General features: G+C 42.0%; 1 protein-coding gene across 1 annotated transcript in view; it reads right to left on the bottom strand.

The window, feature by feature from the left end:
- tmeff1a (transmembrane protein with EGF-like and two follistatin-like domains 1a) overlaps positions 1 to 27,979 on the bottom strand; it is a 79,346-nt gene that overhangs the window by 37,480 nt on the left and 13,887 nt on the right. Inside the window, exon 2 of the mRNA XM_042498131.2 lies at positions 2,883 to 2,992. Within this exon, the coding sequence (XP_042354065.1) occupies positions 2,883 to 2,992 (110 nt within the window). The remainder of the gene's footprint in view (positions 1 to 2,882; positions 2,993 to 27,979) is intronic.

Genomic DNA, 27,979 nt, shown 5'->3' on the forward strand with positions numbered 1-27,979 from the left:
TGAATTATTTTCAATAGAATACATGCATTTATTTTTTTAATTAAATTTTCAATATACTACATGCATTTTTGTAGCTGCTGACAGTCTGGGATAAGTCAGTGTGTGAGTGTAGCTGCTGACAGTCTGGGATATGTCAGTGTGTGAGTGTAGCTGCTGACAGTCTGGGATATGTCAGTGTGTGAGTGTAGCTGCTGACAGTCTGGGATATGTCAGTGTGTGAGTGTAGCTGCTGACAGTCTGGGATATGTCAGTGATCAGCAGCTACATTGACTGTGACAGGTCACCTAGTGGAAATAGCATGTATTTCCTCCATATGCCAAATATGGTCAAAATGACCTCATCAGGTGGAAAATAGTCAAAATGACAAATTCAGAGTCAAAAGCCCAGAATGACACCCAGAAATAATACAAGTCCTGTTTTTCTGCTCTGATGGCTGTGGGATCAAAAATGTCAGTTTGAATGGGTTTCAATGGAGCATTTTTGGACCTGAACAGTCTGAATGTAACTATTTAGTTTCCACAGTGTATTTTAGACTTATTGTAGGAGCTGAGCTGCAAATTCACTGATTACACTCAAATACACAATCTGGACTACATTTAGGACACATGCATCAACACACACACAGTTATCACAACAGGAAGAAGAAAAGAGACTAAAATGAGACAAACAGGCCCTAAAGGGTTAAAATCTTTGGAAACTTAAACTGAATCTAAAATAAAGTTTAATCAAAGGTAAGCAAAAACAGAAAAAAAGAATTCACTTATTAATTTTTACTTTTTTGTTTTTCCTTTCTTGTCGCCGTTATTATTGGGTTTTAAATTTTTTTTTTCCTATTTACCTGTTTTTTTTTTAATGTTTGATCTATTAATAGAAAATCTTCATGCAAAACACACTTTCATACATTCACACACACACATAAAACTCCCACTAACTAACACGTTTCCATATTCAGTTCCTAACGTCTCTTTCATATGTTTTGTGTTGATGTTTGAATATTTTGTTGCATTTCTGTCGAATTTATCAGCCATTTGCACAACGTCACACTGACAAAATAAATTGAAATTTGCCTAAAATTTTGTGATAATTATCAGCTCATCTGGTCAGAGTCCAAATTGACGTTTGTGCCGAATTCGAGGAAATTCAGTCCAGGCGCTCTTGAGATATCGTGCTCACGAGAACTGGACGGACGGAAAGTCACAGCGACCTCAAACCATCAGATTTTAATCAGTTCATCCTTCAGTCCGAACGGACGTTTGTGCCAAATATGAAGGAATTCCCTCAACAAAATATCCTGTTCCCAAGATAAAGACGGACGCGGTCACAGTGACCTTTGACCACCAAAATCTGATCAGTCAGAAACACAGTCCGGACTAAATTTGTGCCGTGTGCATAAACACAACCAAAATTATCACAAAAAAACAAAAACGAAGAACGAAACGTGTGTAAAATGCACCAAACAGTCCCTAAAGGTTTCAGTCCGTCCACCAGCTCGAGGTTCGGCACTCCTGAGAATCCATCTGCGGCTGCGTCCAAACAGGAAGTCATTCACCGTGTGATCTCCACCAATCAGAGAAAAGGTCAGCGGCGGCCCGCAGGGTCCACAGAGGACTCGCTGCTGTGAGCTCACAGCGATAATTAAAAGGTGATGAAGGCGAGTGAATCAACATCCTGATCGACTCTCCTCCGGATTCCAGCAGCCAGACGCTGGCAGCAGTTTGTGCAGAGAGATCTGAGTGCAGATCAGCGTCTGTGATCATGTTTCTGTATTCAGCCGCCGTCGGGCTCCTCTGATCACGCCGAGACGTGACGAACAAACGCAGGTCCTGCTCTGAGACGACGGAGCGCGGCGGCCGGTTTGCATCCGTGAGTCCTGTTCTGAATCGCTCCTCCGGACGCCGCCCTTCACGCGGACATGTTGTCCAAACAAGTACGCAACAACTAGAGCAGTAACGTTTATTTTTAATATCAGAGCAACAAACAGAAGCCCGCTCATGTTTCCTGATGGAGATTCATCTGTTTTTCCTTCTTTTACCCCAAAAAGTCTTATTTATCTTATCAATCTGAGAAAATCCACTTGATTTCTTTCCAAAACACGAGGCAATGAGCAATGGAAGAAAAAATGATCCCAAAATCAAAAGAACAAGAAAATTTCCTTAAAATTTGTTACACAATAAAACAAAATAAAACAAAACAAAAGAAAAATAAAATTAAAAAACCAACCAAACAACAAAAAAAGAAAAAGAAAATAAAAAAGACAAACTGTACTCAGAAAAAAAGTGCTCAAATTTAAAAAATAATTCTGTAAAATTTTGAAATTTTGAAAATTTTGAAAATTACACATTTCTTCAAGGTTACTCCTTGCCTTATTTTCCCACATTTTGGAAAGAAATTTCAAAGGTTCAAATACTCGTGAAAGGCATCCAAAGTACGACAAACGTTATGTCACTTAAGGGTAAAAGATTATCGGTTGTCTCACAGCACAAGTTTGGTTCATTTTAAAAGTTTATAGATATACATATATGAGATATCATCAGATACTGACTGAACTAAGGACCGGGTACTACATGAATATTTATAAATATATTTACACGTATTTTGTGTGAGTGATTATATATATATATTTATTGGTTTGAATTTATTTATGGACGTGTATTTTGAAACATATTGTTCACGTGTTTGGTCACATGTGTTGCTCGAAACGTCACTTTGGTGCATTAAATGAGCAAAAACCGGAGCCCTGCAGCGTGCCGCTCATTTTCTGCCTTTTTAACATTCACTCAGTTACAGGTCAGCACCTGCTGTGGGTTTGGATGTGCGTGCACACGTTTGCGTCTGTAAAAAATACGGACTTTAGAAAAAAAGCTTATTTCATGTTTTCTTACCTGGAACTGGCAGACACATTTGAGCTGAGCTCCGTCGTCTCTGCAGACGCCTCCGAACCTGCAGGTGGAGTCATCGCAGACCCTCAGGTCGCTCTTCTTCTCCGACAGATCTGCAACAGAGAGCGGCACACGCAGGGTTAAATAGAGGGTTAAATGACAGAGGCGGACGGCGAGCAGGTGGATCAATATCAGATCCGCAACACCTCCGCAAGTATCACCAGCAAACTCCGACACGCCCGCTCTGATCACACGCTCGGCGAGAATAAACCGCCGACAGCTTCATGAGTTTCTGAACAATAAAAGCAGACAGACAGCACAGCTGCAGGCGGGAAACACGTTTCCCCGCAAAACACAGCCGACGACTGTTTATCAGACGCAGCAGCAGACGCCCCAACTACAGGTGAGTTTACACCGGGGAAATAACCACACACACACTCACTGAACACACACTCACTGAACACACACTCACTGAACACACACTCACTGAACACACACTCACAGAACACACACTCACTGAACACACACTCACTGAACACACACTCACAGAACACACACTCACTGAACACACACTCACTGAACACACACTCACAGAACACACACTCACTGAACACACTCACTGAACACACACTCACTGAACAAACACTCACTGAACACACTCACTGAACAAACACTCACTGAACACACTCACTGAACACACACTCACTGAACACACTCACTGAACACACACTCACAGAACACACACTCACTGAACACACACTCACAGAACACACACTCACTGAACACACACTCACTGAACACACACTCACAGAACACACACTCACTGAACACACTCACTGAACACACACTCACTGAACACACTCACTGAACACACACTCACTGAACACACACTCACTGAACACACACTCACTGAACACACACTCACTGAACACACACTCACTGAACACACACTCACTGAACACACTCACTGAACACACACTCACTGAACACACTCACTGAACACACACTCACTGAACACACTCACTGAACACACACTCACTGAACACACACTCACAGAACACACTCACTGAACACACACTCACTGAACACACTCACTGAACACACTCACAGAACACACACTCACTGAACACACACTCACAGAACACACACTCACTGAACACACACTCACAGAACACACACTCACTGAACACACACTCACAGAACACACACTCACTGAACACACACTCACAGAACACACACTCACTGAACACACACTCACAAAACACACTCACTGAACACACACTCACTGAACACACACTCACTGAACACACACTCACAGAACACACACTCACTGAACACACACTCACTGAACACACACTCACTGAACACACTCACTGAACACACACTCACTGAACACACACTCACTGAACAAACACTCACTGAACACACTCACTGAACACACACTCACTGAACACACTCACTGAACACACACTCACTGAACACACTCACTGAACACACACTCACTGAACACACTCACTGAACACACACTCACTGAACACACACTCACTGAACACACACTCACTGAACACACTCACTGAACACACACTCACTGAACAAACACTCACTGAACACACACTCACAGAACACACACTCACTGAACACACACTCACTGAACACACACTCACTGAACACACTCACTGAACACACACTCACTGAACACACACTCACTGAACACACTCACTCAACACTCACTCACACAACACACACTCTCTACACACACACTCACTGCACACACTCACTGAACACACACTCACTGAACACACACTCACTGAACACACTCACTGAACATATGCAGTTGGAATACTTTCTGACTTACAAAAAAGTATTTGATACCACAAACTTTTACCAGGAAAATGCAAAGGTATGGTATCAGAGGGCTTTTCATTAGCTTTTCAATGGCTGAAAAGTTATATGAAAATAGAAAGCCGTTTGCACAGATCTGCATGTTTAAACATTACCTGTGGCGTCCCACAGGGGTCAGTATTGGGCCCCAAACTGTTTATTCTCTACATCAATGACATACAGTATGTCACGTGTCAAATGTATTGAAATGTGTTGTTTTTGCAGATGACACAAATATTTTTTTGTTCGAGGGAGGACCTGCAGCAGCTCCTGAAAGTGGTCACAAACAAAATAAACAAGTTCAAATGTTGGTTTGATGAAAATAAGTTATCATAAACTTAAAAAAACAAAAACCAAAACCAAATCTATGTTGTTCGGAAATTTTAAGATGAATGCAGATGTTAAAAAGGAATCTGATGACAACACCCAAGTTTCTGGGTGTTGTTGTACTGGACAACAAACTATATATATATATATATATATATATATATATATATAGTTTGTTGTACAGTATATATATTGTGGCTATTTAGGAAACATTCAGGGCTTCAGCCTTGGCCTAATGACACCACTGCTGGAATCAGATTGGAGGGAAAAATCCTAAAATGTGAATAATACTGGAGCTTCATATCACTGCTCTCTCTGTCTCTCACACACACACACACACACACACACACACACACACAGTTCTGGCAGCTTGTAAGAGAGTCATGTCTTGTCTGATAATAACAGGCCTCCATGGTTCAGAAATGTGCAGCCGACTTGAATTATCCACATTTTCTTTGAGATAAAAGCCACAAATTCCTGCCTGCGTGTGTTAGTGTGTGTGTGTGTGTGTGTGTGTGTGTGTGTGTGTGTGTAATGGCCTGTAATTACTGTTTGCAGACCTCCACTACTCCTAAAAATGGCTGCTGTAACAACCAGCCGCAAAAGCCGGAGGCAAAAGCCCCTGAAGCCACTAACAGAGGGACGCAGATACCTTCAGATACAATCACATACTGTCAGGTACCTCCAGATACTTCCAAATACTGTCAGATACTTCCAAATACTGTCAGATACTTCCAAATACTGTCAGATACTTCCAGATACTGTCAGATACTTCCAGATACTGTCAGATACCTTCATATACTTCCAGATACTGTCAGATACCTTCAGATACTTTTATATACTGTCAGATACCTCCAGATACTGTCAGATACCTTCAGATACTTTTATATACTGTCAGATACCTTCAGATACTTCCAGATACTGTCAGATACCTCCAGATACTATCAGATACCTTCAGATACTTCCAGATACTGTCAGATACCTCCAGATACTTCCAGACACTGTCAGATACCTTCAGATACTTTTATATACTGTCAGATACCTTCGGATACTTTTATATACTGTCAGATACTTTTATATACTGTCAGATACCTCCAGATACTTCCAGATACTGTCAGATACCTTCAGATACTTTTATATACTGTCAGATACCTTCAGATACTTCCAGATACTGTCAGATACCTTCAGATACTTTTATATACTGTCAGATACCTTCAGATACTTTTATATACTGTCAGATACCTTCAGATACTTTTATATACTGTCAGATACCTTCAGATACTTTTATATACTGTCAGATACCTCCAGATACTTCCAGATACTGTCAGATACCTTCAGATACTTTTATATACTGTCAGATACCTTCAGATACTTCCAAATACTGTCAGATACCTTCAGATACTTTTATATACTGTCAGATACCTTCAGATACTTTTATATACTGTCAGATACCTTCAGATACTTTTATATACTGTCAGATACCTTCAGATACTTCCAGATACTGTCAGATACCTTCAGATACTTTTATATACTGTCAGATACCTTCAGATACTTTTATATACTGTCAGATACCTTCAGATACTTTTATATACTGTCAGATACCTTCAGATACTTTTATATACTGTCAGATACCTCCAGATACCATCAGATGCTCAATTCACAGGACTTGAAGAAACGGGGAGTGAGAGGAGAAACCTCACGATGGAGAAACACTCCACGTCCCTTTTCTCTTTTTAGAGGTTTAAATTATTGATGCAGTAAATGTGTTTGGAATGAGGTTTTTCCAATTTGAGAGAAAAACAAACTGGTTTTTCACCCAAGGCCGATTTTCCCTCTTTGTTCTGTTCAAAATGTGGATTTTATTCTTAGAAACACTTTGGACCTTTTTCATTCTCTGTTGTTTTTGTCTTTCTGTCGACAGTGTTGGAGTTTGGAAGCATCTCTGAACTGAATATTTACTGAGTCTGTGGGCCGGTGTCAAAACGTCCTGTTGGTCGCCGTGTGCTTTTGTTGTCTCAACATAATAACCAGCGTCAGAGTATGATACGTAGATGCAGAAGTCCACTGCAAAGCAGCAACATGTGAAAAGTTGTGATGAGATTGTTTTAGTACAAAGACTTCATTCGGCCCAGAGGAAGTACGTCAACCACCACGCAACCAAAACAGGAAAAGGTGATACGTTTTCTTTGGTAGCTGTCGGCAGCTATCCTCGTTATCAAGGAGCGTCTTTGCAACTGTGGATGTCCACCGCTTCAGCTGCGGTTTTGCTCCCTCATCCGTCAACTCCCAGCGGTTGCGGTATGAGTTGGGCACCATGCAGCTCTGCCGGATCAGCTGGGGTGGCGACGCCGAGGAGCTGGAGGGGTAGTTACAGAATCACTCTCTTTATATAAGCGCAGAAGAAGAAGTAATAACCCCATTCACTCCCATAACTCCTGATATGGCGCTCAACGCCATTTCCTTATAAAAAGGATAATTTTGTGGTTAATTACTATAATAATCAGCTTCTCCTCGTCCGTGCTGTCTGTAGTAAAATCCTACAACACGCGATGTGTCCTGTGTTGCTGGTTGTTGCTCGGCTCTGAGGGAAATGGAAAGAGTCCCGGTTGTCTTTGCAACAGCAGCAACATCAATAACACCAGCCGGAAACGCCGGGAGGCGAAACTGTTTCCACTTTGATAAAAAAACTTTCCAAGAAAAGTCACAAGATGCTAACTGATTACACACCTTCCAGCTAAGACACAGTAAAGATGCATCACACAGCGAGAAGACCGGACCAAGCAATCTGATTGGTCAACAAGACATTTAGGATGAGCCCAAATCTGCACGACAGCACACCCTCCTTTTCACCGAAAATACGACCCGGCCGCATCTTAAACACTGCACTTGCAAAGATTACAGAATCGGGGAAATATTCATCAGCTGGTCGAAAAGAAACATTTCAGGGCAGTTTCATGATGTTTTGAATTATCAAAAGAAAACAACTAACTCACTATGGTGCGAACTATGAACTAACACAAAGATCAGGGGTCAACAGAGGTCGTTAATGAGACCGATAACCAATATCTGGAACCGATATGCATTTACAATAAAAATGCTGTCTAAATTCACAATTTGGAATACAACAAACAACACAAACGTGCCTTTAGTAATTAAAACTGAAATGTTTATCATACAATAAGTTCCTAGAGAGTTTTTTAAAATAAAATTATTTTAATGATTGCCATATACAGATAATCAGCAAAACACCAAATATCGGCCCCAATAATCAGCCGTTAATCTGTGGACCCCTCACAAAGACGACAAAACCGTCTCAGTGGGCTTACAGAGGGCGTGCAGCGTTACTGTCGTGGTCAAATAACGTGAAAGCCTCGAGTGTGATACTGCTTCACGCGTACATACAGGAGGGGAAACTGATGACAAATATTCAAACAACGGCTCAGTAATGTGGACGTCAAAGAAAAAGACTTTTCAAACTAATTCAGCCCAATCTCTGCTCGGAGCAGACGTGATCGGCGCGTGTTTGAGGACTCTGCTGAGCGCTGCGTGGGCCGCAGGCTGCGGGACGTTCATGGATAATAAAGTCCGTCCGGCAGTCACATCCATCAGCAGCTCGGAGCCCAGAGGCCCTCAAACGCCGCCGAACGGCTCCCAGAGTGCGTGTTCTGTTTCCTGTTTGTAGGTTTCACAAAGACACGCTTTTAATACGCAGAAAATGTGGGATTACGCTGAACGGCGACAAGTCTTAAAACCTCCGCCCAGCGACAAATGACAGCGTCTCAGCTGTGTTTGGCCCAGACGAAACACTCTGAAATGTGTGTGTGTGTCCACGCTGCGTTATCTGGCTCTGCCATTTCTGTGTGTGTGTGTGTGTGTGTGTGTGTGTGTGTGTGTGTGTGTGTGTGTGTTTGCAGTCGACCCCGGCCGTGTTGTGTTCAGGTTCCTCACCCTCATACATTTTACAACAGTCTCAGGGATTTGAAATGCACATAATTCCCTCTTTTGGATCAGAGCAGAACTAAAGAAGCTGACGGAGCGTGGCAGCAGCCGCCGCCTGGAGGAACATCCACCTCCCAAATCCTCCGAGCCCAACCCGGTCGCCATGGCCACCCAGCCGCCGCCGCCGCCACCCCCGGCTCGTTATCTAACACCCCCCTCCTCCACTGCAGCTCTGACTCCAGGAGAGACGAACGTCAATACCTCATCTCCTGTCTGCTGCTCCGAGCCCTTCACCTCCCAACATCCTTTAACCCCTTCACTGCTGCACAAGATGCTCACCTGCTGCTTTTTATCAGGGCGAGTCAGCAACGTTACAAGACATCAATTAATGATCGCAATTAGTGTCAGACAACAAACGAGCTCACAGAGGCAGATTAATATAACAACACGATGTCAAAGTTTGAATTCGACATTCAACATTCAGCGTATGTTGGAGCGTCAAACGCTGGTGATTCAACTTCAGTTTATTTACAGCGCACAACACCCAAAGATTTTAGGACGTTCCTCATCTCGTCTGAATCACACCAGACTCTTATTTCACTGCAGACACACGGATAAATATTCGTATTACTGAGCAGCAGGTCTGCACGTTACATGCAGAGCTGACACAAAGTAGCTGCTGGTGTGCAGGAAAGTGTTTGTGCTGCTGGTCAACAGCTGTCAGGTGTTCACAGGCCCTTCCTTCCTGCTGCTGTCAGACTGCACAACCAGATAGACCCCACGCACGCACGCACGCACGCACGCACGCACGCACGCACACACACACACACACACACACAAATCTGTGCATTTTCAGTATCACAACGTGCAATTTATCACAACTGCATTCATTCAGGTACAATTGGAGCAAAAAAAACCCTCCAGTAACTGTTGAGTTTTGTGTCTTGTTTGTACCATTAATACTGCTTTATGCTTTATCCTGCACATAACATGCTTTGATATCTCTTTGCTGCTGTCATCACGCAAATTTCCCCGTTGTGGGACTAATAAAGGATTATCTAATCTTATCTTTTTATTAAAGAAAAAAATAAATAAAAGAATTACTCTTTACATACACTTAAAATCAAGATGAGTACTCCAGTACTCATGCTCATCCCTTGTAACTGGTTATGAAAATAGAAATCTGCTGAATGTTTACCAGCCAGTGAAACTACAGTATTGAAAGTTTGCTGTGGAGGTTTATCCCCAAAAATGTGGAGCTGGAGCAAAGCTGCAGACCTAAGCTGACTTTTTTTTTATTAAATGCAGAAAACAGTGAAATATCCAATACTAACAGTGCATAAAGGACATGACGGGGAGACGTAGGAAGGAGACAGCCCTGTGTGCTTTGTGAGGAGGACATGAATCCGCCCCGACTTGTACCAGGACAGGTGTTACATAATCTCCTACGAGCTCTGTCAGCTGAGGTTTGGGCACGAATGAGGACCTCTTGTTTACGCCATGTTTAGGCCACAGGAAAATGCATCCCAGTCAAGACGTTACAAAGGCAGAGACAAGGGTTCAACATCTGATTCGGAGATGTTTGTTTTGTTAAAAATGAAAAAAGGCAGTTTTTTTTAGAAGTGGCTCCCAGTACGAGGTAAGTAGGTAAGAGAGCATCGGGATTCGTGAAACCGCAGAGGACGCCGCTACAGACTCACACTTTTTTTCTACATTCGGTTCAGTCTGTCTCCGCAGAGAAGTGGAACATTTGTGTCTGTGAGCGTGATGGGGATTCAAAGTCCCATCATGCATCACTGATGGCGGTATTTTACATGAATGTCACGCCTCCCCTCCCCTCTCCTGTTTCACGTCTCTGCAGAGGATAAATTCTCCGCTTTTAGAAAACCAAATCAATACGCCACAGCAGTCCTTGAGAAGGTTTCACTTCTCTATGAAATGAAAACCTCACTCTGGAGATCAGCGTGTGTGTGTGTGTGTGTGTGTGTGTGTGTGTGTGTGTGTTAAAGCCGTTGTCTCTTCTTGAAAGCAGAAACAACAAAACTTTGAGATGGTGTCAAACAGCCAAGGTTTTCTTCTGAGTGACATGAGTCAGAGAAGAGGAGGTGAATGAAGGGACGCTGCCATCACTGGGCCGTTATAAAAAAAGACGATGGTCCAGCAACGGCCCGCACTTTACGTACCAGCACAAGTACAAGTACGGCCATGTCCGGTTGCCTGAGACTCGGCTGAGACTCGGCTGAGACTCGTGAGAATTGACACCCCTGAAGCGGGTGAAATCACGGGCCTGATTCCGGCAGCTGTAACTGCCATCACTGGGATGTTGTCACTAAGAAAGATATGAGAAATAAGTCGGGCAATGTCCGGTTGCCAAAAAAACTGTCCCAATTCCGGCTGCGGTAACTGTCATCACTGGGATTCAATTTCTGCCAAAATACATACCCCTAAATCCTACCCCCCTGGACATTAAAAATGAAATAAAATATCAAAATATGCATGGAAAAACATCTGTAATTCTCCAAAAGACTACACGGTTTTGATGCTGAAGAAGAGTCGGATCCCAAAGCGTCTCAAATGTTTGAAATAATCTCTTCACCTTTTCTGAATATGAAGAAAAACTCACTAAATAAAAAGACTTTTTGAAGTGCATGTTTAAAGCAAGAGGTGATGGTAAAATGCAGAGAATCATCCTGGAGTCTGGATGAAAGTCTCACTAAAACCACAGATGTTATTTTCTCCTTAGGAAAAACCAACGTGAGACGCGTCACAGTCATTTATAGGAAATAACTCTGGTGTTTTTCACGGATAAAACCAGAGGGATGTCAGACGCGCGCTGAAACGTGATGATGTCTGTGAGGTCTGTTCACACTAATAAAGACTAAACGCAGCGAGCAGCTCGGCTCCTGTTGTCCGTTTGTCCGGATCTATTTTAAGTCTCCCGGCCGCAGCAGCTGGATGATTTCCTGTGTGAAGAGCTTTTCTCTGTTCTCCTCTGCCGTTTGAATAAAACATGAATCCCTGACCGCCTCTTCGTCATCCTCCTTTCCCTCGTTGCTATGGACAACGCGGGGACGCTGACATCCTTTGGCGTCAATACTGTTCTTTTTTTTTTGTTTTTGGTTTTAGATTTCATCCCTTTCTGTGAGCAAGAGAAAACTGCAGGTCAACAAATCTGTCCTACCCCCCAAAAAACAGCACAACAGCTGATTCATACATGCAACTTATCAGTGTTGCCAGATGTACAGTAAATATCATATTTATACGGTACCTTTGCCCTCTGTACAATGTACGATCAATAACTCCAAAATTGCTGTAATGTATGATAATTTGACCACTGTGACACTTAAAATACACACTTTGTTTAGTTTACATGTCTCATTTTAACTCATTTCCTGCGGTGAAACATATTAACATTAAGCCCTAAAAAGCCCTAGCATTGTCTTATTGTCTTATTGTTATTTTCCTTTATTTTTATCTATTTTATTTTTTTCATTTATTTTTGATTTCTTCTGAGCCTGAGTTTGTAAATGCACTGCGCTAAATAGAAAATAGAAAATTTCAAAAAAACTTAGAAAGTTGCTCAACTTTTTGAAAGATGTTAGTTAATTTGCTCAGGTTTCGTAGGGTTAAACTGAATTAGTGTGTTTTTCCTGCCGCCATCCTCCGTGCTGTTCAAGAATAAAAAAAAAATAAACAAACAACAGAAGTTAAAATAACCTTCAACCGTCGCAGCGACTCTGAGCAGCTGCTGCACGAGGACCTGCTGTCTAATTACCGCCCTGCCTTCCTCCGCCTCCATAACTGGCACTAATTTGTCCAGTTTTGTGTATATTTTTCCTCGATGGCAGCGCGAGCGTCTGACTGCGAGCCGCCCGGAGGCCTCGGCAGACGCTCGGCTCGTTTGGCTTCATCAGCTGTTGCAGCAGACTAATCTTCACCTGCGAAGCCGAGAGTGCAGCGTGAAGATAACAGCTTTGATGTTTTATTCATGTCGAGCAGATCAGAGGGACAGAAAGACTTCCAGGTTCATTCTGCAGTCTGACGCAGAGGCACAGCAGGAAGTAATTGACCTCCAGGGAAGTCTCTCGGAGACGGGTCGGGTCACTCCGTCCCGCTGGCACTTCGGTTTGTCACTAACAAGACAATTAAGCCTCATATCTGCTGCAACAGTGCTCAGAGATGTTCGTGTTGTCACAGGGTTCCCACACTTCCTGGATAACCCCGACATCTTAAAAGGAGCTTTCTAGTCATGGAGAAGTCCTGGAAAATGTCCTGGAATGCTACAAAAGGTCTGTCAGGGTTTATAATGTATAAACACTTTTTTTTACCTCTGAATTTCTTCTTATGTTCTTTTGAATCATGAATTTAGATGCATGAATTATCCTGTAAAATACGTTCAAGGATATTATCCATGATTGAGAGGAGCAGCTGCTGCAGAGGCGAGTGAAAGCAAACTTTCTGACTAAGCACAATGACCGGTTATGTTTCACTTTCACTTTCTGCTGCTCCGCAGCTGAATTCAACCTAAAATGATTCTCATTGACATATTTTTCTGTTTCTGCTGTCAGCCATCTGAACGACGGTTATAAGGTTTGTTGTTCTTATTGAACGCTTTATTTCCAGCTCATAAATGCAACGTGATAAGCAGCACTCACTCCCAGGCCTCTGATATTATCATCACGACGGCTGTATTGGCATTTCAAAGGAACGATCGCAGAAAAAAGTTGACCGGGCTGATTTATGTCATCGTTTTGGAAAAGCTGCCGTTCATGAGGAGAAAGCTTTCTTACGAATCAAGCCAGCTGAACTGAACGCTAAACCTTCGTCTGTGTCGTCCCTGGAGGGACCCGTCCCCCGATCGTGGCCTCTGATCTCTCCTCCCTATCTGCAGCGGTGTGAAACAGCCGCTGAGGTGTGACAGGTGTCAGGCTGAGCCGTGAAACGAGCCCGCCGGACCGACTCATTACGAAGCTGAGTGCACTCGTGAAATAAACCTCAGCGAAATGCACTGTATTTATTTAACGGCCCACACGCCCGCCCACATCTCCCCGCTGCTTCCTGTCAGCTCCGTCTGATGATGCTTTAATTGTGTTTCTACTAAAAATCTTCTTTCTTTAAGAAAGCTTCTCCATGTTTGGTTTATTCATGAGCCTAATGACTGGAGTCATCATCATTATTAACAGAGTTACTAAATAATGTTTCCATAATCACAGAAATGAGAATATTGCTTCTGTCTCAGTGGATTTAATTATCGAGTCAAAATGTCTGCAGATATTTCATTTATAAAGCAGCCTGGGCACAGCGAGGATTAATCAAACGCCTCTTCTGTTCACTCCACTTTTATTTACAATGTTTTCCCATTTAATACTTTCATAGCTTCGGTTCAAAATGGTGCACTTATAAAAAGTGCAGTGAAATAAAGAGAGATGTCCTTAAAGCAACAAAACGCTGCCGATGTTCTCCTCTGATTCACTGCTCTCAATATTTTGGTTGTTACTGTTAATGGAAAAGCTATTTGCAGATGTAAAGCACTTCAAACTATAAATCTGGGTCTATTTTATTTGCAGGCGGCGCTCTGTTCCTCCTGCTTCTCGCTACCATTATGCAGGCTCACATTATGTGCAGTAAAAGCAGCGGGACGGAGGATTTTTCAGCCAATTTGATTTCACTCCACAGAGCGCTGAACAGCAGGACCTGCAGGCAGGAAGCGAACGGGGATCAGGTTCAGATTTGGCTTAAAGTAGAGGATTTTAAAGCTCTTTTTTGGGCGCTGTTTGAACCCCCTGAGTATACAAGGTGTTGAAAGTGGCGGCCTTTAAAACTCGGACCACAGCAACAACCATGAGACAGAAGACGTACAAAAAAAAGAAGATTTTTTAATATTTGTGTTTGCTGAACCAAAAGAGTAATTAGTTCAAGCCCATTCTTCTTCAAAAGTAATCAAATACTGCCACTTTTGCAGTGATTGCAACGCCAAAAGCCATATTTCATGTGCGCACAATACGCCACTGGACAGCATCAGCTAAAAACGCGGCTGGACAGAACCAGTCGTGGTGCTGTTGTACAATACTGTTTAATATTTTGATTGTTATCGACGTGTTGAGTTAACTGTTATTGTTTAGGACGAGATGCAAATGTGACATTTCACACTACAGGCTGACGCTGTTGTGTTTAACATCACACCCGTCACGCCTCTTTTGCTTCTGCGATGCCAGCATGTCGTCTAAAATCAAACAATGGAGCAAAATGTTTGGTTCTGTATAAAAATACGAAGGAAGCATAAAGAAGGGACTTTGAAAGCACCATCTTTATCGAAAAATCGTTAATGAAATACAATCCAGGGAGTCCTGTTAGAGTAATTAAAGCATTTAAAGATGCTAAAATACTGCACAGATGATTTCAATGCTCACAGACAGGGTTTACAAATGTGGAACAGCTATCACGGCGGTAAAATTTGCAAAGAAATCCCTAACAATACAGTGCTAAAGTTTAAAATGATCCAGCAGGAATGCGTGCTTTCTTTGCTGAGCCAGAGGTTTTCTTTTGTTTTTTTGTTGTTTTACAGCTGACGGGACAGGTGTCATTAAAATGATTCAAATAAGAAAAGCCTCTAAATCTTTCAGAGGAGACGAGCTGGAAGCATCGACAGCCTCTAAATACCCTTCAGACGAGCAGGAGAGGACGGATGTTATAAAAGACTTTAAGTGCCGAGGGAGTTCAGAGGCTGAGTGACCTCAGGGCTTTACAGCCTCTGTGTGTGTGTGTGTGTGTGTGTGTGTGTGTGTGTGTGTGTGTGTGTGTGTGTGTGTGTGTGTGTGTGTGTGTGTTTAAGTGGACAGGAAGACAGAGTCAGTGGGAGAATCATGACTTGACCTTCGACAAATATTATCTAAACTGTAAGCAGAGGCCTCCATTAAATAGCTTTCAAGCAAGCTGTCATTTAAGACTCATTACAGAGAGCAACAGTGTGTGTGTGTGTGTGTGTGTGTGTGTGTGTGTGTGTGTGTGTGTGTGTGTGTGTGTGTTCATACACAGCGTTTAGCACAGTTTCTTGGTTTTCATCCCAAAAAACGACGGGTCATGGACAGTAATGACAGGAGGGAGGCGATGGCAGGACAAAGGTTACAGCAGTAAATCACTGGTTTCATCAAAATAAGATATTATAGTGATACTTTGGACGATGATAAGATATTTCCCAATATCACAAAGTCTACCACGACACGATTTTGATTCGATTTAGGGGCCTGCGATCAATACGATCTAAACATAACTACAAATAATTAAAACTGGTTCATTCAGTTTGAAAACGCATTTTAATTCAAACTATGATCTTTTTTCCTAAAACTTTAGGCTGCCCAACATCCTCAAAACGTGGATTAACAGCAAGATAAAACTCTTTTGTAGGTCACATATAAAATATGCTAATGTTATTAGCATAAGCCTATAGCATTTTACATTGCAGAAATTAGCTTAGCGGCTAGCGGACTTTTCCTCTCCTCATAACTGAACCAGTTTGATATTATTGATGTTTTTCTGACTCACCGCTGGTTTAAGTCGCTGCATCTCCCGACAGAGCCGGTGACTTTCACGCTACGTGCTCGTTTTTTTCGGTCAACATCGCTGAAACAGCAGCTAACGTAACGTTAGCAAGAAGTCGGTGAGGTGTACAGGTTGGTACTTCCTGTTTCCTCAGTACGGCTTTTGTTTACGTGTCACGTGCGCCGTCTGTTGACTCGCAGTTTCTCCGAAAACAAACATTTCCACACTGATGATTTATTCCGAGTAAATAATCGTAATTTATCCTCTTCACGTTTATCCTCCTCATCTTTCTCGCGGCTGCTCGCCATGACGTCATCACCAGCCGGACACTGCGTGCCGGTGACACAGACTTTCAAAATAAGGGCGGGTCTGAAAGAGGATGATATGGATCGATGTTTACCCTTTACATCAGTGTCACGTGATGGCTGCTCATTTAATCGATGTATCGATGCAGATCGATGGATCTAACACAGGTGTGTCATTTTGAGTTGCACTCTAGTTGGCGATAAATCAAACTCGATGTATTGCGGCCTGTTCCGCTTAAACACACATGCATGTACAAAATAACTTTATTGCAAACCTCTAGTATAAAATGTCTCCCTCCTGCTCACTGTTCCAGCTGCCGCTTCAGCCGCTGACTTTCTGCAACCGAGCTGCAGTTTCCAAATCTTTCCCTGGAGCCACCTCCCCACCGCTCTCAGACCACCACATGATCGAAGCACTCAGGCCCAAACAAAACGAAATAAAGAAAAGAGGCCGAGGCAGAGAGGAAGAACCGCAGGCATTTTCATTTTCTGCACTCTGCGTTTGCAGGCAGCTTTTAGCCGTCTGTCCATTTTGTTCTCTGTTGTCAAAGTTAAAGGTTAAAGTCTTACTGAGGACAGGAAGTTAAAGTGTCCCCTGCAGGCCCAAAATCTACCAGCTTCTCTCGCCATCTCACAGAAAACCAAGAAATGACTAACAGCGAGCTGCTGCAGTTAAAGAGGAAAGAGACAAGATATTAAACTTCTCCTTCGACTCTGTGAGAAACCGTTTATTTCAAAAAACCTCCATGTGTTCGTCAGTCTCTGGACACTCTCTGACCTCCTGTCGGTAGCCGGGTTTCCATTAACCCTCTAACTGTGCAAACTGTTACTGCAAATGCAAAATACGCCTTATGGAAGCACATCAAATTCGAAAAAAACTCACGTCTATTGCAAAAAAGTTTTTACGCTTGCATGAGGTGGTATTTCAGGCGATTTGAAACAAAGCCACATTTCACAAAAGTGTAATGCTTTGCTTTGCTTTTATAGCTCGTATGATGTGTAACAGCGAGTGACAGTAATGCCACTTTATGGACGCCAACCGCCATTAAACCCAAAGAAGAAGAAAAACAAAGTCACATGACATTCGACAAAAACATGACTCGTGTGCGTGTGTGGACGCAGGAAGAGACCGAGCTCTTCTTCACTCTGATACGAGACAAAGAAATGACAGAGATATTAGATCGGCTTTATTGAGCGGCTGCAATAGAAATTAACCTGCCAATGTTTTGGACATCCATCGCCATGGTTACTAGAAAGTTATTGCGAGAGAAGTCGCATAATATCTATCGGTGGAAAAACACAGTCATCTTGCACTTTTGTTTTGTCCAAATTTTTTTTTAAAATTGCGTAAATCTGTAATGTAAGTTTCCCGACGATGGAAACTTGAAACACACAAATATATGGCTTCATTTTTGAAAAAAAAATCTTTAAATCAGCTGCTCTGGGGGAAATAGTGACTTAGGGTCTATTTTCAGCTGCGGAGTAATCGATATGAGTTGAGTTTCCATTGCAGATTCGCGCAAAACTTAAGCATTATTTTTGAAATGTCGATAAAACACAATGTGGAGCCGACTGTGATTTTCTCCTCTTTCAAGAAGCAGGATGATGGATGTTCAAAACAGCAGCTTTATTTCTATTGCAGCCACCGCACTCGCCGTCATCATTTCCAATCCAAGGCCACGTAGGCGTGTTATGGAGCCATGATGGAAAGGCGAGCCCCTTATACGTGGGAGCGGCCACGTATGAGGGATTTCTGGGAGATGTAGTCCACGATTTCACAGAGGAATTGTGGGTTAAAAACTTTCTCAGAGTTATGTGATGCAATAACAGCTCTGTAGCTCCTGCTGCATCATGAGGGAGAAATCTGAGCAAACTGGCTTTGATCTCTTTCAAAAACATGCGAAGAAGGCAATGAAAGAAGAAATGACCCAAAAACTATCAAGAAACAAGTAAAATAATCACAAGAAAATGACTTGAAGATTAGAGAGAGAGAGAAAAACTCAGGTAAAAAGAGCAAGGAAATGATCTAAGAAAAGTGCTGAAATTATAATAATTTTGTAGCATATTTAATTATGTAATTATAATAATTCTGAATATGGTTTTTCCCAAGCTTTTTTTCCTAAATCTACCTTTTTTTTTTTTTTTTGCATTTTGCGTTCTCTATTGCATTTTCTCCATGTTTTTGAAAGAAATCCAACCAATTTCTCTTGGTTCAAAGGTTTAATAACTTTTGAAGGGCGTCTGAAAGCAGCACAAGAAACGTGATGTGGCTCCCAGTTTCAAAGGGTTAATGAAGGAACATTTATACGTCTGAACGTGAGTTTTGTTTTTTGTTTTGTCCTGAATTATTAAGAGCAGAAAACAGCTGCTGTGTCTCCTCCAGATGTTTCCAGCCTGAAGCTGCAGCTGCATGAAGCGCTCAGACGCCCAAAACCAGAAGCCAGTTTCATGTTTCATCCTCCTCCTCCTCCTCTTCCTCCTCCTCTTCCTCCCCTCGCTGCTGCTGGCTCTGAATCAGCTCGCGTGTCAGCCTCTTCAGCGTCCTTCGCCCCCGCAGACCACCGTGTGATTTGCATAATTACATCCCCACAACTTCATACAGTGTAATTTGTCTCAATTCAGTGGCGGTGAATTAACGCTGCAGCCAGCGCGGCTTACAGCCTCTGAGTGTGTTTTTCTGTTGTATTGAGGGAGGAGTCCTTTTGTTGTTAAGAGGGGACATGCTGTGGGGGAGGGGGCCGCTGAGGCTAATGAAGCACAGCGGCTGCTTTAAGGGGCCAGTATACTCACAACGACATATCTGTATGATTACCCGACAGGTAAGGCGAGGTAATGAGAGGTCAGCACACGATGACAGAGAAAACGGAAATCTTACTTTCTGTTTTAAAAAAAATCATTTCCAAAGAGACAGTCAGGTAAAGGTGGGCATGACTCCTATGTCGCCAGAGTCTTAAAATCTTAAAATTCGAGAAATGTCCTGATATCGTAGAAACATCCAAAAATCCTAGACATGTCCTTAAATCCGAGGGACGTCATTAAATCTGAGAAATATACTGAATCCTAGAACCATCCAGAAAATCCTAGAAATGTAAGAAAATCCTAGAAATGCCGTTAAATCCTCAAAACAACCTAAAATCCTAGAAACCAAGAAATATCCTGAAATCCTGTAAACATCTTAAAAAATTGAGAAACGTCCTCAAATCCCAGAAACGTCATTGAATCTGATGAATATATTTAATCTTATCCTAATCCTAAAGTCTTAGAAATGTCCTAAAATCAGAGAAACACGTATGGAGCTGCTGCGACTGGACCCCAAACAAAGCAAGCACTGAAACATGAAATTAGTAAAAAACACCAGAAAAATACCCCAAAATTAGAGAGGAAAAAAGAAAAAGACAGAATATTGCTGAAAAAAGCATAAATATTTATGATTAGTAATTTTGTAGCATATTTTAGAAATGTAATTATGATCATTCTGAATGTAGTTTTTCCCTAGCTAATAATTTTCTAAATCTACCAATTTTTTTGTAACTTGTGGAACATTTTTTACCAAGTTTCTTGTTGCCTTTGTCTCTGTGTTTTTGAGAGAAGTCAAACCGATTTCTCACGGCTCAGAGGTTTAATTACTTGTGAAAGCAGCACAGGAAAAGTGATGTCGCTCTAAGTTTCAAAGGGTTAATGAAGGAGACTTCGACACAGTGATGCCGCTGTTTTGGACTTCGCGCTGTTTGCGGCTTTTGACTCAGCAGAAACACAGCAGATGACTGAATGTAAATTCACGTAATGGCTGTTGAATCGTCGGCTGTAAACGGTGTAAAAACAGTTTGATAGAACACAGATCTGCAGGATCCGAGCTCGTATGTTTCCCTTGTTAATTATTTCGGAGTCCTCCGTCTGCAGGCTGATCTGCTCTGTCAGTGCGATTTGCCTGCAATAAATCTGTGTTGTTTTTGCGCTGAAGTGCTGCTTTTTACTGTGGAAAGCTCTTCAGAGAGTCTGCACACAGAGCCAAACAGAGACTGAGGGGGCTTTTGTCCTCCTCCAGGCGTTTCTCACAGACTGTTTACGGCCTCTCTGCATGTTGGGACTGTTTATGAGCCTCGTGGACGCCGCCGTCGGGATGCTACGAGCGTGCAGCGACCCCGAACTCTGTCACAACCTCCCTCTGTTCCCGAGGCGCCCGAAATACATCCAGCTTCAAGGCAGAAACAATACATCTAAAACCTGAATTATGAAACAGAAGCATTTTGTTTAAGGCAGACTTAACCGAGCAGAGGATCGTCTGGCTTTTGTGAATCTGCATTTTCAATTTCTCACTCTCAGGCTGCTTTAACAACCTCATCCTCTCCCAACCTGAGCGATCACAACAGTCTCACCACCAGCGTTGTTAACGCTGCTGCAGAGATGGGAAATTTCTCACCCTGGTATTGATTCTGAGTCGGCGCCACACGACCCGACACGCACGCTGTTCATTTAGACTTTAAAGCGTTAGTTTGACGTGAGACATTTTCGTCTCCTCTGGAAGACAAAGCGGAGATTTAGCTCTCAGATGCTCCAGACTGAAAGCCTCCCGCTGCGGTCGGCCTGCCGCTGCAGGAATAAAACCTCAGAGAAGACGCTGAATTACTGTGATGAACAGGCAGCGAGAGCAAACCACAAACAGACGGAAATCCGGTGAAAGAAAGCCGAGACCGAGGCGTGTTTGAGAGGAGACGAGAGTCACAAGCTCGACCGACATTTCCATCGATCAGACAGTAAAAGCTTTTCATTGAGCAGAAACCAGCTCAGTGTGATCCACAGAAAAACAGTTTGGAGCAAAATATGAAAGATTCTTGTCCTGAAAATGTCACATTTTAAAAGTCTTTATCCCAGAGTGCTTTTACTGTTTAAATGTTATTTCCCACAAATCATCTGAGAGCGACGTGTTCACATCGAAGCCAATATTCTGTCTGTGTGTGGCGGAGCTGGGGACGGGACGTGGTTAGCTTAGCTTAGCATAAAGACTGGAAACAAGGGTCACAGGTCTGACTCTGTCCAAAAATAACAAACAGACCCTGGAGCACCTCCACAGCGCAATAACTAACATTTCATATCTGCTTTGGGTTTTTGTCTTTTCGTCGTGTGTGTAGAAACTGAACATATTGTATTTCATGCTGGTTGGTCGTTTGTTAAAGTCTTTGCGGTGTTTTCATGTGCAACTTTTTGGCTGATTCGAGGCAATGCAACAGTCGGACGGCTTTGTCGCTGCTAATTCTTTGAGGTAGGGCCGGGCGATATGGAATAAAGTCTTATCACAATGTTTTTTTCATATTAGTAGATATCTATATTTATCATGATATACATCAAATCAGTATTTCTGTCGAGCTTAAAGGTTCCTTTGACTCCTCAGTGAGATATGAAGATATCATCAGGTTCATTTAGGTTAAATATTTATTTTCTGTCAGACATTGAACATGACAAATATACTGTAGAACAGCATCACCAGCTGGAGGACCTATTCTACTAAAACTCACAGAGGTCCAGTTACTAAAATTTCCTCCCAGCAAAGGTCCGAGCCTCAAACCTAAAATCAATATCACCATTAACTGAATATTTTACTGTGATGACAATTAAAGGATTATTTTGTTTTTTGTGGTTTGTTTTTTGCCCTCATAGTTCACTGACACAGTGTCATGTGACCATGGTGTGTTGGAGTGTAATAAACATATGATTTATTATTATTTATTAAACTTTCCAGCATTATATAAAAATGAAAAGCTCCATCTTAAACAAACTTCAGGTAAATTTAAGCACAGTCTGTAGAAATCTAAAGAAGTCACTTTCCACCTCTGCAAATGTGTCTGTTTCAGTGCTGTGGCTGTCAAACACTCAGCTGTTTGACAGTCAAAGTCCTTCACTGCATTTGGTTCTCCGCGGCGCTATTCTTATTATCATTGGCTGTTTGTGTTGTCAAAACATGGCAGGAATGAGTTCTATCGTCACTCTATCGACTACATCCCATATTTCAATCGAAGAAAAGTTATTTCGCGATTGATATCGTCGCCCAGCCCTACTTTGAGGCTGGTTTTGTGTTTTTGGGCTCTTACATGACATAATCATTTTGGTTTTTGGATTGTTGAATACACAAGTAAAAACATTCAAAAAAGCATCAAAACTGAGCTTGTTGATTAATTGAAAGCCAGTGGAGGATCCCCCACACCCCTGACCTCTGTCAGGGGTGTGGGGGATCTAAGACCCTAATGTACTAAGACCCTAATGTACTAAAATCCTAGAAATGTCTTAAAATTTCAGAAATGTTTAAATTATACCAAAAAAAATCTGAGAAACATCAAAAACTCTAAATGGCCGTAAAATTCTTGAAACGTCCTTAATACTCACGAACACTCAAAAATTCTAGAACCATTCTAAAATCCTAGATGTGTCCTCAAATCCTAGAAACGTACTAAAATCAGAGAAATGCCCTAAAATCATAGATTGTCCTAAAATTCCAGAAATGTCTTAAAATCCTCAAAATGTCCTACAATCTGAGCAATGTCCCGAAGTCTTAGAAACATCTTTAAATCCTACAACCTAGAGTCCTTGAAACTACCTAAAACCCGAGAAATTACCTAAAATCTTAGAAACATCTTAAAATCTGATGAATGTACTTAAATCCACGAGACGTCCTAAAATCCCAGAAACATGTATGTGGGCTGCTGTGACTGGCCCCTGGCCCTCTAGTCATTTTGCAAAAGTGTCCCCCCAAGCAAAACATGTTGAGTGTCCCTGCTTTAAATTACTGAGTGAATTTCAAACACTTCCTTCTTTCACAGCGTTTTTTTTCCTCAGATGGAAAGCAGCAGCAGCAGCCAGCGGGCAACACGAAAAATAAACACCCCAACGCCCTTCACATGTCCTAAACTTCACCCTCCATCTGACCTGATCACCATCATCTGGATCCAAAAATATGAGCCAACACAGATTTACACACGGGGAGCTTCTTCAGCCTCACAGCTCCTCCTCCTCCTCCTCCTCCTCCTCCTCCTCCTCCTCCTCCTCCTCCTCCTGCCTTGTTGCTGCATTGAATGGATTCGCCCAGAGAGTCTGTGATGCGAGACTAATCAGGTCCCATTTCAATTCTGGGCACAGCAGACGACAGCAGACCCCCCACCTCCCAGCAGGTGATTTGCACTTGATGCATTTTAATTGGTGCACAAAGAGTTGCAGCGCTGCAGCTCCTGACGCAGCGAGGTAACAGGAGCCTGCAGACGCCGCTGAGGGTTTACAGATGCACAGCAGCCGGCCCCGCGGGCTCGAGGCTCTTTGTCCGTCCAATCGATGTGAGGGGGAGCTAACCCCGAGCGCGCGGCGGCTAATGGCTTCACAACAAACCCTGCAGAGAACAGGAGCTCCTGAGGCCTGCGACAGAGGCTGAGGAGGGTGAAAGGAGCGGCGCCGACAGACCACGGGACAGATGATGTATGGCGGCCGCAGAATTAAAAACGCAGCGGCACTGAATTATAAATCGTCCCGTGGTGTGAAAATATTGGTTCAATCAATTCCTGCAGAATAAATAAATGTACGACTCGGCCTCCGCGGGTTTATTTTGTCATGAAGAATTCATCACCATCAGCGAGAAGCAGCTCTTTATCCGCGAGGCTAATAACAAGAGTGACGGGACATAAAGACGGCGCTCAGTCCTCAGGACACACTCTCATGCACACTTACAGCAGACATTCGTCTGCAAAGAGAAAACTTTATTATTCATCAGCGGTGGCGTATTGTACGCGAGAGGTACTTCACTGCTGGAGACAATACTTTTCATAAAACTGGTCTGTCTCCGCAGCAGAGAGACGCAAATACTTTTGACATTGGTACCACATGAGCAGAGAAAACAGAGAAAGAGGGCACTTTTGCTCAAGAAGTAGAAAACCTACAACTCCCAGAATGCACTGCACCACACCAGACCAATAAACATTCCCGCCGGTGGGTAATGTAATGAGAAAACGATCTCTTATTACAGTCAAACGGGAAGCCAGAGATTCTCAACCTGCTTTGGCCAAGAGGGCCACAGGTTTTAAAGACATTTCTGGGATTTTAGGATATTATTAGCACATTTCTCAAATTTTAGCACCTCCTGGGATTTTAGGACGTTCCTAGGACTTAAGAACATTTCTCAGATTACAGGAGGTTTCCAGGATTTTAGTATATATCTAGAAATTAGGACGTTTCTGGGATTTTAAGAGGGTTTCTCGGATTTTAGGACTTTTCTAGGATTTAAGGAAGTTTCGTGGATATTTCTCACATTTTAGCTTGTTTCTTGAATTTGAGTACATATTTAGGATTTTTTAACATTGGGGATTAATTTTGACCTCTGGTAGGGGACTATTTTTTTCATGAAGCGTAATCGTAAAAATGTAAAAATGTGAGGAAGACACAGGGTGTTTAAGGTAGAAAAGTCCTTTTCAAGTTTCTGAACATGCAAATGTCCATTTGTGTTTTCTGGAGCCGTCATTAACGGATTTAATTATGGATTACACTGCAGAAATTATAATAGATCGAATGCATTTTTTAATGGTTTTTACAGGATTAACACAAATGAAAATTGACCAAAAAAGGCTTAAAGTTCTTTCAAGGCATAAAAGTTTATCTGTGGGTCTCTGAGGGAAGAGTGAATAATTTGAATTAATTAATTATAATATGTTTAGGTATAACAGCTAGGATTTCCCACGTTAAAGGAGTTTAAAGGGTGAAAAATCCTGGGATTTTAGGAGGTTTCTAGGATTTTAGACATTAAATTACGTCCCCCCTCAGATGAACCTTAATTAAAAAGCGAGGCTCCTTGGGGGTACATGTTTTGTTCATGGGGTTTTATGGGGAACTTAATGGATTAATTCAGGGACTATAATATCAGAAGATATTTTTAATTGGCTCTTTATGTGGTTGAGGAGGTTTTTAAGGAGAAAAGCTTATAAAAATGTTTAATATTAATTTTAAACATAAGATTTGAAGGTAAACAGCTTTCTCATAACTTGTCGATGGGAGAATTAATATTTTATTTCTTTTTTATAATCTTTTAGAAGTTGTTTTATTTTTTTTGAGGAAAAGGAAAAACTCAAAAAAAAAAACTGACCAAAACTGTGAAAGTGAGCCTAATTAAATAAAATGAAAGCCTTTGTAAAATAATTAAGAGTGTGCTTTAATGTTATGTGGCAGATTTTTGTATGATTTTCTGTTTTTAAAACACCTCCGCAGCAGAATATCTGACCGCACGCTGAAGACGTCTCCTCTCTCCGGAGCGATAACTGCTTTTTCATTTTGTGTTATCGCTTATTTGTCGAGATAAAATTCCTCATATGCTCGACGTCTCAGTTTTCTGACATTCGGAGTCAGCTGACGTGAACAGGAAGTCTAATGAGCCGCAGAGCTGACAGAGAGACGCAGATTCGAACCCGCGGACATTGTCTTCAGGAGACAGAAAGCTCCTTTCACAGCCTGATTCAGGAGGAGACGTTTTACAAGAAAAGGAAATGTGTTGAGCTGCGGCGGCGGCGGCGGCGGCGGCGGCGTGGCTAACAGGAGGAGAATGTGGCGATCTGGATGAGCGGTCATGGTTTTGTGTGACGGGGAGGCGGGGAAACAAAAGACGACGAGTTCCTCTAATGCGTACATAAACGTGGAGGAAACGAGGGCTGGTGTTTCCCACAATGCCGTGCTTTAAATAAGGACTGTGGTGAGCGCCCCCGAGAGCGCAGCGTTTACATTTAAAGCTTCAATAACCAAAATCTCACAAAAACAAAGGATCAAAGAAGTCACCAGCTCTATACGAAGGTTTTTAGCCTCTTTTAGCTCAAAATTTAGTTTTTTACAAAAAGACAAATAAGTCAAAGGTGACAGAGAAAATGACCTGAAAATTTGTTTTTATAAAAGGGGAGAGGATTATTCGAAAATGATCAAAAACTAGGAGGAAATGTAAAAAACAAAACAAATTATGATCATTAGACGTATGTATTTTACATTATGCTACAGAAAAACAAACTTTTTTTATTTCCAGATCATTTTCTTGCAACTTTTTACCAAATCCTTGTTATTCTTTGGGCCGTGTTGTTAAGCTGCTCGTTAGCTTCTTGTCATAATTTTGAATGAATGAGGTTTTAAAAGGTTAATATTGGTTATGTAAGATTAAAAGAAACACTTTTTTCAGTGGCATCTGACAGGTTTTTGTGTATTTCAGCTTAAAACCTGCACAGATATTTACTTCTCTTAACTCTCTGAAACCTGAGCTACTTCTGTTTCAAAAACATGGAAAGAAAGCAACGAGCAAATAAATGACCAAAAAAATGAGCAAAGACATCATTTTTAATAATCCTGACAATTTGCTGAAAAACCTCATTTGTATGAACTAAAAAGGCTTTTGAAGCATTTATTTTAAGATATTTTTCGTGTTAATGAATGAATCTTTAATATATACATATATATATATATTTGTTTTTTATTGTTTTACACTTTGTCTAGTTATCATTATTATTATTATTATTATCATTATTATTTTGGAGAGACAGAAATCTCTGCGGCTGAAATCTCTGTCACTCTGCAACTCAAAACCATGTAACCTGAAGGACTGAGGAGGTAAAATGAGCAGATTAAAGCTCCTTAACTGTCTGAATGTCACAGTCTTAACATTTGAGAACAAGACGATGCTTCTCTCCCGATCCTCCGCAGCGAGGTCGATCATCTCTCCCGACACCAGCTGCACTAACTGGACCGATAAATACTGCACAAGCTGACTCAACGCGGGTCGTTCGGAAGGTCAGATAAAGCACGACTCACTGGTGGTCTCGTCTTTAAAAAAAGTCTAAAGTTGGAAAAAGCAGCAATCGGAATAAATATCCGCCGGCGAAAAGCAAACAGAGAATTGTGTTGTATGAAGACCACCTAATGTGAAGAGACGCAGCTGCGCTCTGCAGCAAACAGAGCTGGAGTCGACCCGCGGGGAGCGAATCACACTTCCTCTCTTCTCATGAATCTCCCCCTCTGCTGTGACCTCTGACCTCCATTATCACACAAATATTAAGCTTTTTAAAATAGTGCTGCACTGATTTAGCGTTCGCTGTCCGACTCAGAAAAAGA

Source organism: Plectropomus leopardus, chromosome 12 (assembly GCF_026936395.1).
Source record: "Plectropomus leopardus strain MGB_pleo_1.0 chromosome 12, ASM2693639v1, whole genome shotgun sequence".
NCBI classification, from domain to species: Eukaryota; Metazoa; Chordata; class Actinopteri; order Perciformes; family Serranidae; genus Plectropomus; species Plectropomus leopardus.